Source organism: Danio aesculapii, chromosome 7, assembly GCF_903798145.1.
Source record: "Danio aesculapii chromosome 7, fDanAes4.1, whole genome shotgun sequence".
Classification (NCBI taxonomy): Eukaryota; Metazoa; Chordata; class Actinopteri; order Cypriniformes; family Danionidae; genus Danio; species Danio aesculapii.
Window position 1 is genome coordinate 11969591 of NC_079441.1, and position 16338 is coordinate 11985928.

The following is a 16338-nucleotide window of genomic DNA, read 5'->3' on the forward strand; positions in this document are numbered from 1 at the left end:
CTGGCTTTAGAGCTTGCTATAGGGCTTGTTGAGCAGTAAGAGTGGCCTTCACTATCATTTATATTTGGTTGCAAAAGTCAGATTTTTATTTAATTGAAAGGGGTGTAAAATAGAAATTCTTTTGTTTAATCAACATCATATCATAGCAAATCAAGAATTTATTTATTTATTTTTAATTCTAAAACTGGAGATATTTTGAGAAATGTTGGTGGCCTGTGTCTGTTTTGTTCCTAAAGCTCATTAAAATGCAATGTTTCATTAATCTCACGTGAAAGATATGCATTTGGGTTTAAAACGGCATGGTTGTAAAAACATTTCCTCACCATTTAGCCATTGACAATACAAGGAAATTCATATTTAAGTCCATTGGTAGACATTTTGGTTACAATTTAGTTAAAGTACAAATCTATCACTATTACTAGTAACTTTCATTACCTGCCTATTATTAAAATATTAGCTGTTTATTTAAAATACATCTAATTATTTATTTAATTAATAGCCATTATTAAATTAATTAATAGCCATTAATTAACTAATTAATAGTTTTAATTAACTAATTAAACTAATAGCCATTATTAAGCAGATCATTTTAATTGAGGTAAAGTCATAGTTATTAATTGTTAATAGCGGGAATTATACCCTAAAATAGTGTGATCATTTTATTTTTATTTTATACAAATATGATTTGTTTTTAGTAGTATTTTATCATATTTTTTATTTTATTTAATTTTTACTTTTTATTATTGTATTTTTATTATTATTTAATTTCTTAGATTTATTTCTTAATTTTTGTAAAATGAAATTATTATTATTAATTTTATTTTTAAAAGTTAATTTATTTATTTTATTTATTTATTTTTTTAAATTTTTATATAATATATTTTTTATTTTATTGAACTCCTTTAAAAAATTAATTTATTCAAGTCTGTTCAAATGTTTCTTTTTTTTGCTATTAAATTGAAGACCGTGATTGTGGTGCTTTTTCGTGTTGGTTCAGTCAGAGGTTTTTAAGACATTTTAGCTCAGTTGCATTTTAAGCATTCAGAATCTTCAAAACAAAATGGCTCTTTGAATTCCTGGAAAAATTATTAAAGGGGAAAAAACTAAATCTATAGGATGTGGTGAGCTAAATGTAGTCTTGTTTTTTTTCTCTTTCCAGGTATTTGGAGATTATTATCACTTCAGGCACCGCACGGTGGTGAAAAGGTCTTTATCAGAGCACAGAGGAACACACATTCGTCTGCACACAGAACCCCAGGTATGTGTGAAATGTAGAATCCAGATCTGCCTCTAAACACACCATTGACTCTTCTCCCAAAAAAGCTCAAAGGCAATGTTGATCAGTCCTTGACTAAGTGAGAGGTAAATCAGAATTACTGAAGCAACTGAGACCTAAATATATCTGAGATTTACCAAAATAGCCTGAAATCTGTGAAAATAATCTGGTTTTGACAGTGTTGCTCATGCTTTATAATGCAGTGCATGTATTTTATCCTGACTTTTCTTGAATAAATGATTTTTTAGACTAACATGGGGTTTTCAAACTAGCCAAAGTGCCTTATTTATTGAATTTTTATGTAATTTTAATGTTTTATATCATTTTAGACTGCATGTTATAATTTTTTATAAAATATGAGACCTCATATAAAAATGAAATTATTAATGTAATATTTAATTTGACCTCCTGAGGTTGGAAATCAACATTTTATGAAGGTTAAACGCGACCTTCACTAATCTTGAACAAATTTCAGCCCATAACTTATACATTATAACGAATATAAAGCAAGTTATTTGAATTGTGCTGATTTATGATATTTTTATTAGGTTATAGGACTTTTTTGTGTGCCATAGCTTTTTTTATATATACCAACTCCTTCCTTGCTTCAGCTAACAGGACGCCAGATGACTTTGGACATTCGTTAGTGCTCTCAATGTTTTTAAGTCTATCTGGTTCCTCAAAGACCTCATTACGTTTCCTCAGGGACTCCAACAAAAGACCTAATCACTGTTGGGAATGTAAGGAAGCACTAGAACCAGAGCACTTCCATTTCATGTTGTTCATCTTTGTTATTTCATCTGACACTCTGCAGCACACTTTCTTCTCTAGGTTTTTTCAAAAGGATTGGGAAGAAACGTTTTCTATTTGCCCAGAGATTGTGTGTTCTTTTTTTTTCTAGAAACCCAGCTGGTTTGTGTCTTGATGTACGTGAAGATTCAGCTTAAAATACCACTCAAATAATTTATAGAACTCTTTTTGGTTTGGTTTTGTTCCAAATTGTACCATTTTGGTGACTGTTGCTTTAAATTCAAATGAGATTGTGCTGTTTTTAAAAGAAGGCGGAGCTACAAACGCCTATGTGTCAGTATAGTGGCATATCATTAACTAGGGCTGCACAATATATTGTTTGAGTATCGATATTGCAATGTGGGCATCCGCAAAAGTCACATTGCAAGATATGCAAAGTTGAGTTGGGATTATAGATGACCAGAAACCACAGGTCGAGACTGCAGAATTTACCCTTAATAGAGTGAAAGTTAATCATCTGCATGTGTTTTAAGGCCTGTGACTATGTGAGCATTTTAAGAGTGTTTAAAGCATTTTAGGAGCGCTTGAAGAAGTTAAAAAAAAAATAGATTTTATTGAATTATTTATATGATGAACAGAGTTAGATGTAATGCATTACTGTGTTCTAATTACGTTTTTGGGGAACACAGTAATATAACGAATTACATTTTAAATGCGTGTCATTTGATTACAGTTACTAAAGTCAATGTAATTGCGTTACTTATAGGGCTGTGCAATTAATTGAAAATTCGGTTTCAATTTTGGCTTCTAACAATTATGAACAAACATTAATCGAGATGAAACGATTATTGCATCATATACCGCCCCCTTTCCAGTTATACACATTTGTTGCTCTGCAAAGCTCAGTTTCACGTGAACATTACTAAAAGCATGTACTGTAATGTAACAATTGCAGCACGGGATGTGCATCATTCATTGATGTACACTCGAATTATTAATGTTTTTTTTTAAAAGAGCGAATGAGACCGCATGCTGTTGTGTGTGCTCTGCTCATTTCTGAGGCTCAGCGCATACACATCTAAAGTCATCTTAATGTGGAGCGCTTTAATGGTCAAATGGGTGTCAAAACATGGTGTTTAGTGATTATTCATATTAACCCTCATTTGTGTAATAAACAAATGAGTTGAGAATCAAAAGACGTGTGAAAGAGAAACCATATATCAGAGCCGCACCGCTTTTAAAGTGACAGCGAGCATTATTTCTGCTGCCGACTGTTTTTATCATTAATCAAACAACAAAAGGAGAAAATCTGAATACTGTTAGACTCTCTCCATATACCTGAATACTGTTAGACTCTCTCCATATACCTGAATACTGTTAGACTCTCTCCAGAAAACGCTAAACCACTGTTTATTTCACTTTAATATTTGCTCAATGGTGTTAATTTATGACTGTAATTTATTACGTGTATATAATAAATTACATAATATATATTTATATTTCACTCCCCTACAATACCATCCTAGTCAATCTAAAGTAATGACTTTTCAAATAGAGCTATTTAAGTCATGTGGTGAAATCATATTTACTTCGTAAAATATATCACAGAGAAAAAATGTAAAATGTTTCCAATATCGTGAAAAACTTAAATGAAAATACCGGGCCATTACTAAGTTTTTAACCTTTTAGAAGTCAAAAATGTAATTGTTAATTGTCCTAAAGGGTCTTAATAAGTGTTAAATTTCACTTGAGGAAACCTGCAGAAACTCTGTTTGTGTGGTTTTATTTAATTTTGTGTGTGAATATTTTATTATTATTTTTTTTAATCTTTGCCCAACACAAAAAATAGCTAAACCAACTTAGACTTTTTATGGCATTTATATATTGCTGCTTTCTAGTGAGTTGGAGTGCTTCTATTATCTTCATTTGTACGTCATTTTACATAAAAGCATCTGCTAAATGATTCGTCTCCTCTGAACGCCGTTTGTGAATCTTTCCATTCTTGTGAAATGTATACATCACAACACCTCCGTTTCCCCCCCAGCGTATGTGGCTCCAAAGAACTCCAATAAACCTTCTCGGTTTCTTGTCACCAGTTTGAAATACGAGCGTTTAAAGTGGCCCTGCTCACGATGCGTCGTCCTGACATCTGCATTCGTTCAGTTCAACATCGGTATTTGTCGTTCAGCAAATTCTCTGATCCAGATGGGGAGTTCTGAGGCAGCGTGAAACACAAGCCCTGCGATTTTTAATACCAAAGGACTGCTGAGGGCTAGAAACCCTCTTAATGGAAATCACCGACTGGACCCGTATGGCCCATTACTCACCTTCTAGAGGGGGTTAAAAAGTCCATCTTGTAACATGACTGCAGCGCCACGCTTCATCAGCGCCAACGGCCTGCAGGAGCAAAAGCGGCTTCCCTCGAGATGGCAAAGGCACTCCATTGTCCAGCGTGCAGAAGTGATGAGGTGTGTGAATAATGAACCTACCTTTGTCCCAACACCATGACGGAGAGCCCTGTTTGACTCCAGAAGGAAAGCGAATGTGTTCGTTTACTGACAGTTTTTGTTCTTGAACGCTCATTGGTATGACCTGGAGGTATGCTGGTACTTGTCCTGTTAAAATTCTTGCGTCGGGAATAAATGTTAGCTATAATTGGTTACAAAGTAAAGAGTTCGTGTTACTAAATTGCTTATTCACTGAAAAAGTGATAAGGGATTACATTTAATTAGATTTTTACTTTGGTGCCACATTATATTAGGTGGCCTTAACCGGTGTTGGGGAGTAACTAGTTACATGTAACGGCGTTACGTAATTTAATTACAAAATAAATTGATCAGTAATTCGTTACAGTTACTGAGAGAAAATGTGTAACAGAATTACAGTTACTTATGAAAATGTTAAAGATTACAAATGGGGTTACGTCTAAAAACATTCTTTAAAAATCTGTTGAATAATATTGATCTGTTGCTTTGCCTGTTTTTGATATGCACGATGCCTTCTGCTAAGGCCATTTATTAAAGCAGTGCTATTCTGCTTCACCTACATTTCTCAATAGCATGGTGATTTACTTTCTAAATCAGAAGCTATTTTTTTAGTCAAGTAGTGCAGTAGCGTCCACACAAGCTACATTTATCGATCGCGGATCAATAAGTGACAGCGCCGGCATTCACAGAGCTGTGAGGAAAATTTGCTTGATGGAAAGATGACCAAGGGAGAGTATGTGTGTGTGTGTGTGTGTGTATGTATGTATGTATGTATATAACATAGAAACTCCACACAGAAATGCCAACTGACCCAGCCAGAACTTGAACCAGCGAGTCTTGCTGTGAGGCTGCAGTGCTAAACACTGAGCCACCGTGCTGCCTTTATTCCTATTATGGATGTTGTAAAAGTTTAGAAACACTTGAGTGTGAGGAAATATTAGTTGGCACATCATGCTGCCACTCGTTTAGATGAAAAACTGACCTCTACTCTGCGTTGTTTAGCTCAGAAGGTTGACTCTCATTTAAAATGACAGACTTGTGCTTGTTTTGCTGATGCAAACAGCCATTATCACGAAAGAATCACTCCTTGGGAAGTGAAACCTGCAGTTGTGTGAAGATGTTGCCCTTGTAAAGTGTGTCGGGCCTGTTCTCTCAGCGTGTCCCAGTGGCATTTCCCCTGACTGCCCTGCTCCGCTTCCTGTTGTTGAATTCTTTCACTCCCTTCAGCTTCAGAAAGACAGAGCGTGTTTTAATCACAGAACGCAGTCAATATTGACAGATCTTGAATGCTAATTACTTTATACTATGCAGTATTAATGCACCATTTTTGGTCTTAAAAACATTTGGGCATGTTTTAAAGGGGACCTATTATGCCCTTTTTGCAAGATGTAAAATAAACCTCTGACGTCCCTAGAGTGTGTGTGAAGTTTCAGCTCAAAATAACCCACAATAAAAAAAATTTAACTCTGAAAAACTCCCATTCTTGGCTTTGATCCAGATTGTACCCTCGCTTTATATTCAAATGAGGTTGTGCTCCCAAACCTCTTTTCAAAAGGGTTGGAGCTATACATGTGCTATAATCTACACTCACTGGCCACTTTATCAGGTACACCTAACTTGTACTGAGTTGGACCCCCTTTTGCCTTCAGAACTGCCTTAATCCTTCGTGGCATATAGATTCAACAAGTTACTGGAAATATTCCTCAGAGATTTTGGTCCATATTGACATGATAGCATCACACAAATGCTGCAGATTTCGGCTGCACATTCATGATTCGAATCTCCCATTTCACCACATCCCAAAGGTGCTCCATTGGATTGAGCTCTAGTGACTGTGGAGGCCATTTGAGTACAGTGAATTCATTGTCATGTTCAAGAAACCAGTCTGAGATGATTCGCGCTTATGACATGGCGCGTCATCCTGCTGGAAGTAGCCATCAGAAGATGAGTACACTGTGGTCATAAAGGGATGGACATGGTCAGCAACAGTACTCAGGAAGGCTGTGGTGTTGACACTATGCTCAGTTGGTACTTATGGGCCCAAAGCGTGCCATAAAAAATATCCCCCACACCATTACACCACCACCACCAGCCTAAACTGTTGATACAAGGCAGTATGGATCCATGCTTTCATGTTGTTGACGCCAAATTCTGACCCTACCATCTGAATGTGACAGCAGAAATCGAGACTCATCAGACCAGGCAAAGTTTTTCTAATCTTCTGTTGTCCAATTTTACTGAGCCTGTGTGAATTGTAGCCTCAGTTTCCTGTTCTTAGCTGACAGTAGTGGCACCCGGTGTGGTCTCCTGCTGCTGTAGCCACAAGGTTGAACATGTTGTGCGTTTAGAGATGCTCTTCTGCATACCTCAGTTGTAACGAGTGTTACTGTAGCCTTTCTATCAGCTGGAACCAGTCTGGCCATTCTCCTCTGACCTCTGGCATCAACAAGGCATTTGTGCCCACAGAACTGCCGCTCACTGGATATTTTTTCTTTTCCGACCGTTCTCTGTAAACCCTAGAGATGGTTGCGCATGAAAATCCCAGTAGATCAGCAGTTTCTGAAATACTCTGAGCAGCCTGTCTGGCACCAACAACCATGCCACGTTCAAAGTCACTTAAATCACCTTTCTTCCCCATTTTCATGCTCGGTTTGTTGCAGCAGATCATCTTGACCATGTCTACATGCCTAAATACATTGAATTGCTGCCATGTGATTGGCTGATTAGAAATTTGCGTTAACGAGCAGTTGGACAAGTGAACCCAATAAAGTGACCAGTGAGTGTAAATGTCTTCATAGTGGCAGATTCAAATCTTTAATGGTGGATCTCACTTGGCTGTTTATGCTAATGAGGGAGAATTTGTGACTAATAGGCAGGGCTTTCCCCCTCCAATAACATGTAGAAAGGGAGAATGTCAATCAAAGTGTTCCTGCAGACTGTTTTTATGTAGTGTCATAAAAAAATACCTAATTATTTCATTCCATTAGAGGCTGGCCATATTCACACACTGTCGCCACCCAACTGTGTTTAAACCCCTTATAAAAGATGATTTTTGCATAAAAGGTCCCCTTTAAGTTGCGTCATTCACATCTCATCAATTACATATGTCAAGAAAGAGCGTGCATTAGTCTAAATTGCAAAATAAGATTTCAGCAACTGCCTCTATCTCCATTTCCAGAGTAGAGGTTAAGATAGTCCAGATTCCTTCTATCCGGACTCCATATTTAGCCAAGATTGTTATCAAAACTCTGCTCTGTATCACTCAGGCTGTCTTCATAGCTTCAGAAATCCATTTCCTATTTCTCTGTCCTTTGGCGGCGTTCATATTCTCTTTGAAACACATTTGGCTCAAGTCGAAACATCAGAGCTGTCATAGATGTAGCAACATCAGTCATGAGGTTATTTATTATGCATCGCATTGCCAGCTGAGTATGAGCTCTAATTGAGCTTAATTTAACCAAAAGTCGATCTTTTAAAAGTTAGAAACGTTTTTTTTGTGCTGCTTTTAGTTGTTGTTCCACTCCAGCTAATTAATCAGCAGGGGAAATGTGCTGTAATGTTTTGACAACATGTCTCTCCTCTTGAACCTGCCAAGCAGACGGCCTCAGATCTGAATGCGGGTTTTCCACACTTATTGATGCATTTTCTCTGGTCTGCCTTTCAATGATAAAATCAGTGGATTCTGAACGCTATCTTGCAAGCCTTAAAAGAGCTCACCTCAAAGAGACTAAAAATATCGGCTTCAAAAATTGGGGCTTGATCATAAAAATAAGTTTTTATTTGAAACTTTGAAATGGATTTATTAATATATTTAAATGTATTAATGTATTTAAAATGCATTCATATTTATTTATTTATTAGTATATTGAAATTTATCATATGCTGAATAAGTTGGCGGTTTATTCCGCTGTGGTGACAAAAAAGTCGAAAAGTATTCATATATATTCCATATTCATTCATTCATTCATTCATTCATTCATTCATTCATTCATTCATTCATTCATTCATTCATTCATTCATTTTCTTATGTAATTATTAATTATTATTATTGATTATAATTATTTTTACATTATAATTGCCCATTAAACTATTTTAGAATGAATTTATTAATTTAAATTTATTAATATATTTAAAATGTATTCATATTCATGTAGTAATTTATTTAAATTTAATATATTGAATTGCTTGTTATTAATTATTAATGCTTATAATTATATTTGAATTAATGTTGTCCATTAAACTATTTTAGAATAGATTTATGAAAATATTTAATTTTATTCATATATTTAAAATGTTTTCATATTCATTTATTTAAATATTTTGAATTTAATATATGGAATTAATTATATTAAAATATTTATTTATTAATATATTTTAAATTTATTCACATTCTTTATTAATATATTTGAATTTAATTTGTGGAATTACTTGTATAGTTAATTATTAGTTATTATTGCTTTATTATATTTGATTTATCATTGCCCGTTAAACTATTTTGCACTTGATTTATTAAAATATTTACATTTATTAATATATTTAATTTATTATAATTTATTTGTTTTTTATTTAAATATTTACATTTGATTTATGGAATTGATGTTTCATTTTTAATTATTCTTGCTTATAATTATATTTGAATTATTATAGCCCATTAAACTATTTTAGAATGGATTTATTAAAATATTTAAATGTATTAATGTATTTAAAATGTATTAAAATTCATTTATTTATTATTATATTTAAATTTTATATATGGGATTACTTAAGTATTTAATAAGATATTTTGAATGTTAAATCCATTTGCCATTGACTAGTATTTATTTTTTTAATTCACTGAAAAAAAATATTCAAAAGTGATTCCGTGTATTTACTCTTTTTTTTTTACCTTAAGTGGTTGTAAACAATTTATTTGGGTTGAATTTAAACAAACAAATTAAGTTGAACATTATTAAATTTAATTTGTTTGTTTAAATTCAACACAAATAAATTGTTTGCAAAAGTTTTGCATGCAACACTTTCAGAGTACTGCTATGGTCAGCCCATTTTTTTGACACTGTGTCAAGTCAAAAGAATCTTAACTTTTTCACTCAGTGCTGTTTTTCAAAGTCAGTTTCAAAGCAGAGGACCAATCAGAAGTCAAGTTGGCATTCAGCTGTTTTACTTGCTTTACCATGGCGACAGAGGTGTTTTTGTAAATATTTAAAAAATTCATTTTAAGGCAACACGGGTTAACTCCCTTTTTAAAGCCAACTATTCACTTTTTACAGTGTATGACTGTCTGTATAGGTCTGTAGATTAGATTCAACATTATTGTCATTACACATGTGGGCCTACAAGGCAACAAAATGGCAGTTTAAGTTTAACCAAGAGCAAGTGCATGATATAGGTATAAGTTATGAGTGCAATTATAGAAAAATCTATAATATCTACAGATTTATGTACTATGAACATAATATACAAGTTTTATTAAGTTAACTATAGTCAGAGATTTACAAACAGATGAACATACCGTACAGGTTTCTATTAATAATCGGGGATATACAAATAGATATGAGCATTGAATACAGCTTATTTACTATAAACAAGAAATGCAAATAAATATGTACATATGTATGTCATACATGTACAAATATATATGTGCAGTGGAGGATATGTACATTGTAACCACTTGAGGTTGAGTAAATTTTAATTTTTGGGAGAACTACCCCTTTAAAACATCAAGATCAGGTTTAGCAAAATTAACACTAATGTTTTTTATAAATGCCACTTGGTGGTTGTGTCCGGTGTTTGATTTAGTCAGTCAGGTCAAGCACAAACATCTGACAACATGACCTAAACTTTGAACCGCTGTTAGTACATAAAACGATTGGTTAATTATTAACCAGCTCATCTGGAGCAAGTAGAAAACGCTCCACTTCTGTATGTTACTTGCAATCTGAACCTGCTCTGTTGGCATTTCATCATGACACCGTGACCCTGACGGATGTTGATAGATGCGAACGTCCCAGCCGGCCCGTCTTTCTGTTTCTGAGCGCTCGCGTCTGTCTATTTCATCCACTTTCCCAAAACTCATTGTAGACAGCAAGCAGTGAGCGCCACTGAGCTGTCAGTCACATAATCTGCCACCGTCTGCGCTTTCAGTCCCGCTGCTGCAGTCGCTGCCCTCCAGAAACAGCTCCCCGTCTTACAGCAGGACGCTCTCTTTGTGTTGAGCCAAGGAGGATTGTGAAGACACAGAAAGCAGGACAGTGTCTGTCAGCAGATTTCATCAGCTCTTATTTAACGATATCCTTATTTGCTGTAATATTTCCAGCCACATTGCACACATTTCAGTCTTACTACTTATATTAACTTATTATTTTAAAATGCAAAACATTCACTTATTTCTTATTTGCAGACATTACCAAGAATTAAATGATGTCTTTCCTGGCCAACGTTTATGTGATTGAATTAAACATTGACTTGGATTAGTGTAAATTTTCAACTATTTAAGATGGTAGTCTTAGTCCTGTGTTAGTTGTCTTTGTTAATTTAATCATATTTTATCAACCTCATCCTATTTTTCTTTAGTCTTCTGAAAGTCTTGGCATTTTAGTCTTAGTCAAAACTTGTGTTTTACTCTAGTTTCTTATTCAGATAAGATTATTACTAATACGATTGTTAATAACTGACTGAGGCCCTGTTTACAATAATACGTATTTGTTTTAAAACGCATAAGTTTTGCTACGGTTATGCCTTCCGTCCACGCTACGCCGGAGTTTTTGATGAAAACGGAGCGTTTTGGAAACGCTAAAGAGGTCGTTTTCATTTTAAAACGACGCTCCTCTGTCTCAGTGTGGTTTGGGGAAAACGGAGGTGTGGCTGCAGACATTCGCCTCTTTGATTAGGGCTTTTTCCTCTCCTTCTAAGTTCAGACTTTGCAAGTTTGATAAGGAAAACAAACTCCAGTTCTTTAGTGCCTTACTTTGCACTAAACTGACAATGATTGTAAGCTGCGCCAGAGATGACTTGAGTCGGCATCGTTTCCATTACAATCAAATTATTATTTACATTCAAATATTTGTTTACAGGAGATGCAAAAAATGCAGTGCTTAAAATATTATTTACAGGATATACAAGAGTTATTTTATTTAAAAGAGATACTGCTGATTTTTTACTCCTAATATGAAAAGCACAGAAAATATTTTATATTGTTTCAAAAAGTGCAAGTTATTTATTTTCAATTTTTTCATAAGAAAAAAGTGGCTGTTTTAGGCAATGTGTGTTTTAATTTCAGTTGTTCAGCATTGATATTCAGTAAATCACAGATAGTAGATGTTGTGTGTTTCCTTCAATTATTTTAAAATTAAGTAATGCACGCTTCAGACTAAAATCTCTGACGTGTGATATGTGAGCATATTTACTGCGAAAAACTTGTCAGGAAACTATAGAGGAAAAAAAAAAAATATTTATAAAAATAAAATAATCGTCCATTAATTGTAATCGAGTTGAAATGTTCAATTATTCTAGATTTAGATTTTAGGCCAAATCGTCTAGCCCTACTTGAAGGACAAAACAAAGTACTTCTGAATCTGGGTTCCAATAAATAGAGATTTTGGTTAGTTTTGATCTTTTTGACTGTATTTTACTCGTCTTTTTTCTTATTTCTTTAATGCGTTTTTTTTTTTTTTCATCTTTATATTCAAAACATTAATCTTATTTTATGATGGACGAAAGTTTCGGAGGCGACGTGTCAATGCGTTTGACACGATGTGAAGTCAAATACATTTTTTACGTGCAAAAATTACAAAAAAAAATTCCGGATTCTGTACCAATACAGCACTAAAAAGCTGCTCAATAGAAAGTAAAAGTACACATTTCAAACTACTTAAAGTACAATTCCTGAGGAAAAACTTCTCAATTACAGTAATTTGACTGTTTGTATTTTTTACACTACTGATCATGCAGATTGTCCAAATTATCATTCCTGCTAACGATCTATTGATGTTCAAAACACTCCATTTTACATCTGAAGAGCTGAACTGACAGGAAACCTAGGAATCAATCTCTTCTCATATGTCTCTGACTCTTTGTTTGCTTTCTCAAGGTAATGTGGGCAGAACAGCAGGTGGTGAAACGAAGAAAGAAGAGGGATGTTTACTATGAGCCCACCGATCCCAAGTTTGCACAGCAGTGGTACTTGGTGAGTAAATAGCTTATCTGTTTGTTTGTCTGCATCTGCGTGTGTGTGTGTGTGTTTGTGTACTGTTTGTTCATTTTGCAAGCACGATACCTCCCGCTTAGATTGGATGGTCTGGGTGGGCTGTTGTAACACTCTGTTTGGATTCATAGGACTCTGTTCTTTCTGCCCTTGTTAAATGGGACGTTGTGTAACGGTGAACTTGTTGCTATTATGGTCATCCGGTGGAGCTTAAAGTTTAATCAGCCGGTTGTGATTTGGCTCTTCGGACGCATTCCAGACATGCTGGCCCTCACTCTCCATCAGTCTTTATACACGTCGTCTCCTGAGATGTCAGTCTTTCTGTGTCTCTGTTTTAAAGTGGCCACATTGAACTTGTTTGTGATGGAGATGAAGGGATGAGTGATGTTTATTGTAATATCGTAATTGTGGCTTTAACAATATGCGGGCTGACATTTATCATTCACTTTTCAAAACAAAAGCAGTCCAAAAGCATTCATTGCATCATAAATTCTACTTATAATATAGCTAGACTGACCCTGTATAGGTTATGAAAGCAGATATCCCTGTAAGTTGCTATGGATATGAGCCATATCAACAATTTTGTGAACCTTGGGATGAGATACTTGCATCATATCGTGGAAACAAACCACTCTTGTGTGCCACAAGCCATTGAAATGAATGGGTTTTATAGCGCAGTGCTTTCTGTGTCTGCTGTGAAAGCCGATTCCCATTTCATAGTGACAATGGCTGGAGAGAGAGAGTAAGATCAACACACTGTAGCCTTTTTTCTGCACATAATTATTATCTGTACATTATTTTTTTTCACCACCCAATTTTTGGTGGCCAAAATTCTATCTAGGTAATATCGCAAGCAAGATTGCTGTTTTCCCAAAAATAACTATTATACTGTGGTTCAAAAAACAAACATGTTCATATTGAGCAGCATTTTAGGCACAAAATTTTTAGTTTGTTTACTATTTTGATAATTGAGATAAAGAATATAAGTCAGTCTTTAAATTTTGAGTAATAAGATTTTTTTGGGTTTGGATTGGGAACATGATATATTTTTATTTTACTTGAAGGTAGACAACAAAAGCTTCTCAATTCTAAGGAGATAACAATTTTCAGTGTCTTTATTAAAAATCTAAAGTTATTGTGATTTATATTTCTCAAATGTGGAAGAATGGTCCATGTCCAGTTAGTGTGGAAAAACATTAGAACTCCAATTCATCATATCACTTTAAACCACTAAAGATCTGATTCCCTTATCATAGTTTTAATACAGTAACAGAATTTTCAGGTCAATATTAAGCATTTCTTTCAAGTTTAGTATTATTAATATTATTGGTCCATCATATAGTCATCAGCATCTTAAATCCTTGATGGTTTTTAATATTTAGATTTTTTTTTTTAAAGTATGAACATTTCTATGTACTTCTCTATGTAGTATATCATCTTTGCTTCAAATTACAAAAAACAAATGATCACTTGTGCTAGCCATTTCTAATGCAGCGTCTATGGGGCAGGACAGTAAATTTGACGTTATTCTCTCCTGGCTGCCGTCATCATTCTCACACAATTCTTTTCCATTTTCTAAATGTCTTTATAACATCATTGTGGAGTTTTTCTTTTATTATTTGAGCAAAAAAGATTGTTAAAAGAATTATTTGTTGTATTCTCCCATTCACTGCAAGTTTTCCCAACTATGGCTTCCGCTACTGAGATACCTGGAAATTTGAAAAGGGTCCATGTACAATACATAGACCTTTTTACAGTAAAGGCAATAACAATCAATTAATAACAATAAACCATATATAAAAAATAGGCTACAACAATAAATGTGTACAATGCAGACACGTATCATAGCTAAATATTGTCGTTTATTTAGAAAAGCTGGCGCAGCGCACCGGAGTATTTACTATTTAAACTGTTCTCGCACTCTGCCATCTCATGATATAAATAAATATATAAACAAACTCTGCTTGCCGTATTTTACAGGACTGATGAGAAATATGCATTGATACAGCTTTATTATATGTGGTGTGTGGTTTACTTTGATAGCGTTTTCAGAGAGATCGAGTGATCACATCACATATGCGGTTCTTCCACACATCTATTTTGGTAAAATTTTCCCTGGTTTTTGTTCTCCTCTTTGATTCAAATATGGTTTCCCATCATCCCTCCTTCCATTTGTTTCTGTTGGCTCTCCTTTTTTTTTTTTTTGCTGAGAATTTGACTTTTTAATGTCCGAAGCAGACATGACAGCAAGCAGCATCTCCATTCTTCTTAGTTGACATAAACGTTATTTCCGCGTGATGCTATTGTAATAATTAAAGTGCAGAATCATAGTCACGTGAAAATATCCCCAAATTGTTTCTGTATACAAAGTTCACACATACAGTTAATGTCCCATGGTTCTCATTTTTTATTTTGTTGGACATGTATGGTTGTTCGTCGCACTCACTCAATTGTATTTTAACTTTGTTTACTTTTTTATTGATTGTTTTTGATTGAATCAATTCAGTGATCCATTAATAAAATTGTCACATTTTAAAATGAATCATTTGTTTCGAATGAATCCCTCAAATAATATTTACTTGATATAAATGCACTTAAAATAACAGTCAACTAGCATACAAATATAAAATATCCCATATAATAGCTCAATTTATTAACATTGCACACCCCTAGTGTTGATCCAAATTCCTCTAATTGCAGTAGTACATTTTGAATTTGCTGTTTGCATTTTAAAATCTAAAGTTTGCTTTCAGACGCTCTTGAGAAAGATGGAGCATTTAGTGTCAGCACGACCAAAATAGCAATAAAACATGAAGAAAGCAGTGCCCAGAAAACTGCTGAGTCAGATCACTAAATATGTGCATGATTACCTGCTTCTGACTCGAAAAGACAAAAATTAGATGCAGTGTCCCAATTACGTCCTGCATAAATATTAATAGCCTGTTCTAATAACTAGACATCTCTGGATGAGAGTCTGTAATGAAGATGGTTGAAGGAGAGATATCTGTTGGTTAAGGTCTGCACCATCTCTTTTAACCGGATATACATTTCGTTTGGATTGCCCCAATTATTCTTTCAGAACCAATGTGCTTACCGAGGCTTATTACTCATATCGAGCTTATTGATAATGACTCCCTGATGCACACAAATTGAGCAATGCACAGTTTATTCCAATATGAAATCTTCATAACATGACAATATCTGTGGCTTTGCTCTGCATCTGTTAGCTCTGTATAATGTTTGGATGGATGAATTGGTCTTTCTGTTTACACTTGTGTATCGAGAGAGTGCTTTTATTATAGTTTGGGCTTTAAAGTGCTAAGAAAAAAGTAACATGCTACTTTTGTTGTTTATGCTTTTTTTTTTAATTGTTTTGTGTTCAGTTTGTGGATAGACCTTTAGTTAGTGACCATTTTCTCCTGAAGTTCTGGTATATTAACTCCAAATAAATGAAGTTATTCACTTAAGATCAGTAAGATCTCTCTTTTTTCTGCTGTATAATGAACATTGGCAAAGACAGCAGCAGGATTGCTGTTTTAATAATTGGGTCACGGATCTAATATAATGTTACTCATTAGATTTATACCCCATCTTCTCATCCTCACTTAAAACATAACCCATATTTT

General features: G+C 34.3%; 1 protein-coding gene across 1 annotated transcript in view; it reads left to right on the forward strand.

Moving 5' to 3' along the window:
* furina (furin (paired basic amino acid cleaving enzyme) a) overlaps positions 1 to 16338 on the forward strand; it is a 194600-nt gene that overhangs the window by 88700 nt on the left and 89562 nt on the right. The window contains exons 3-4 of the mRNA XM_056461050.1: positions 1160 to 1258; positions 12599 to 12694. Of these exons, the coding sequence (XP_056317025.1) occupies positions 1160 to 1258; positions 12599 to 12694 (195 nt within the window). The remainder of the gene's footprint in view (positions 1 to 1159; positions 1259 to 12598; positions 12695 to 16338) is intronic.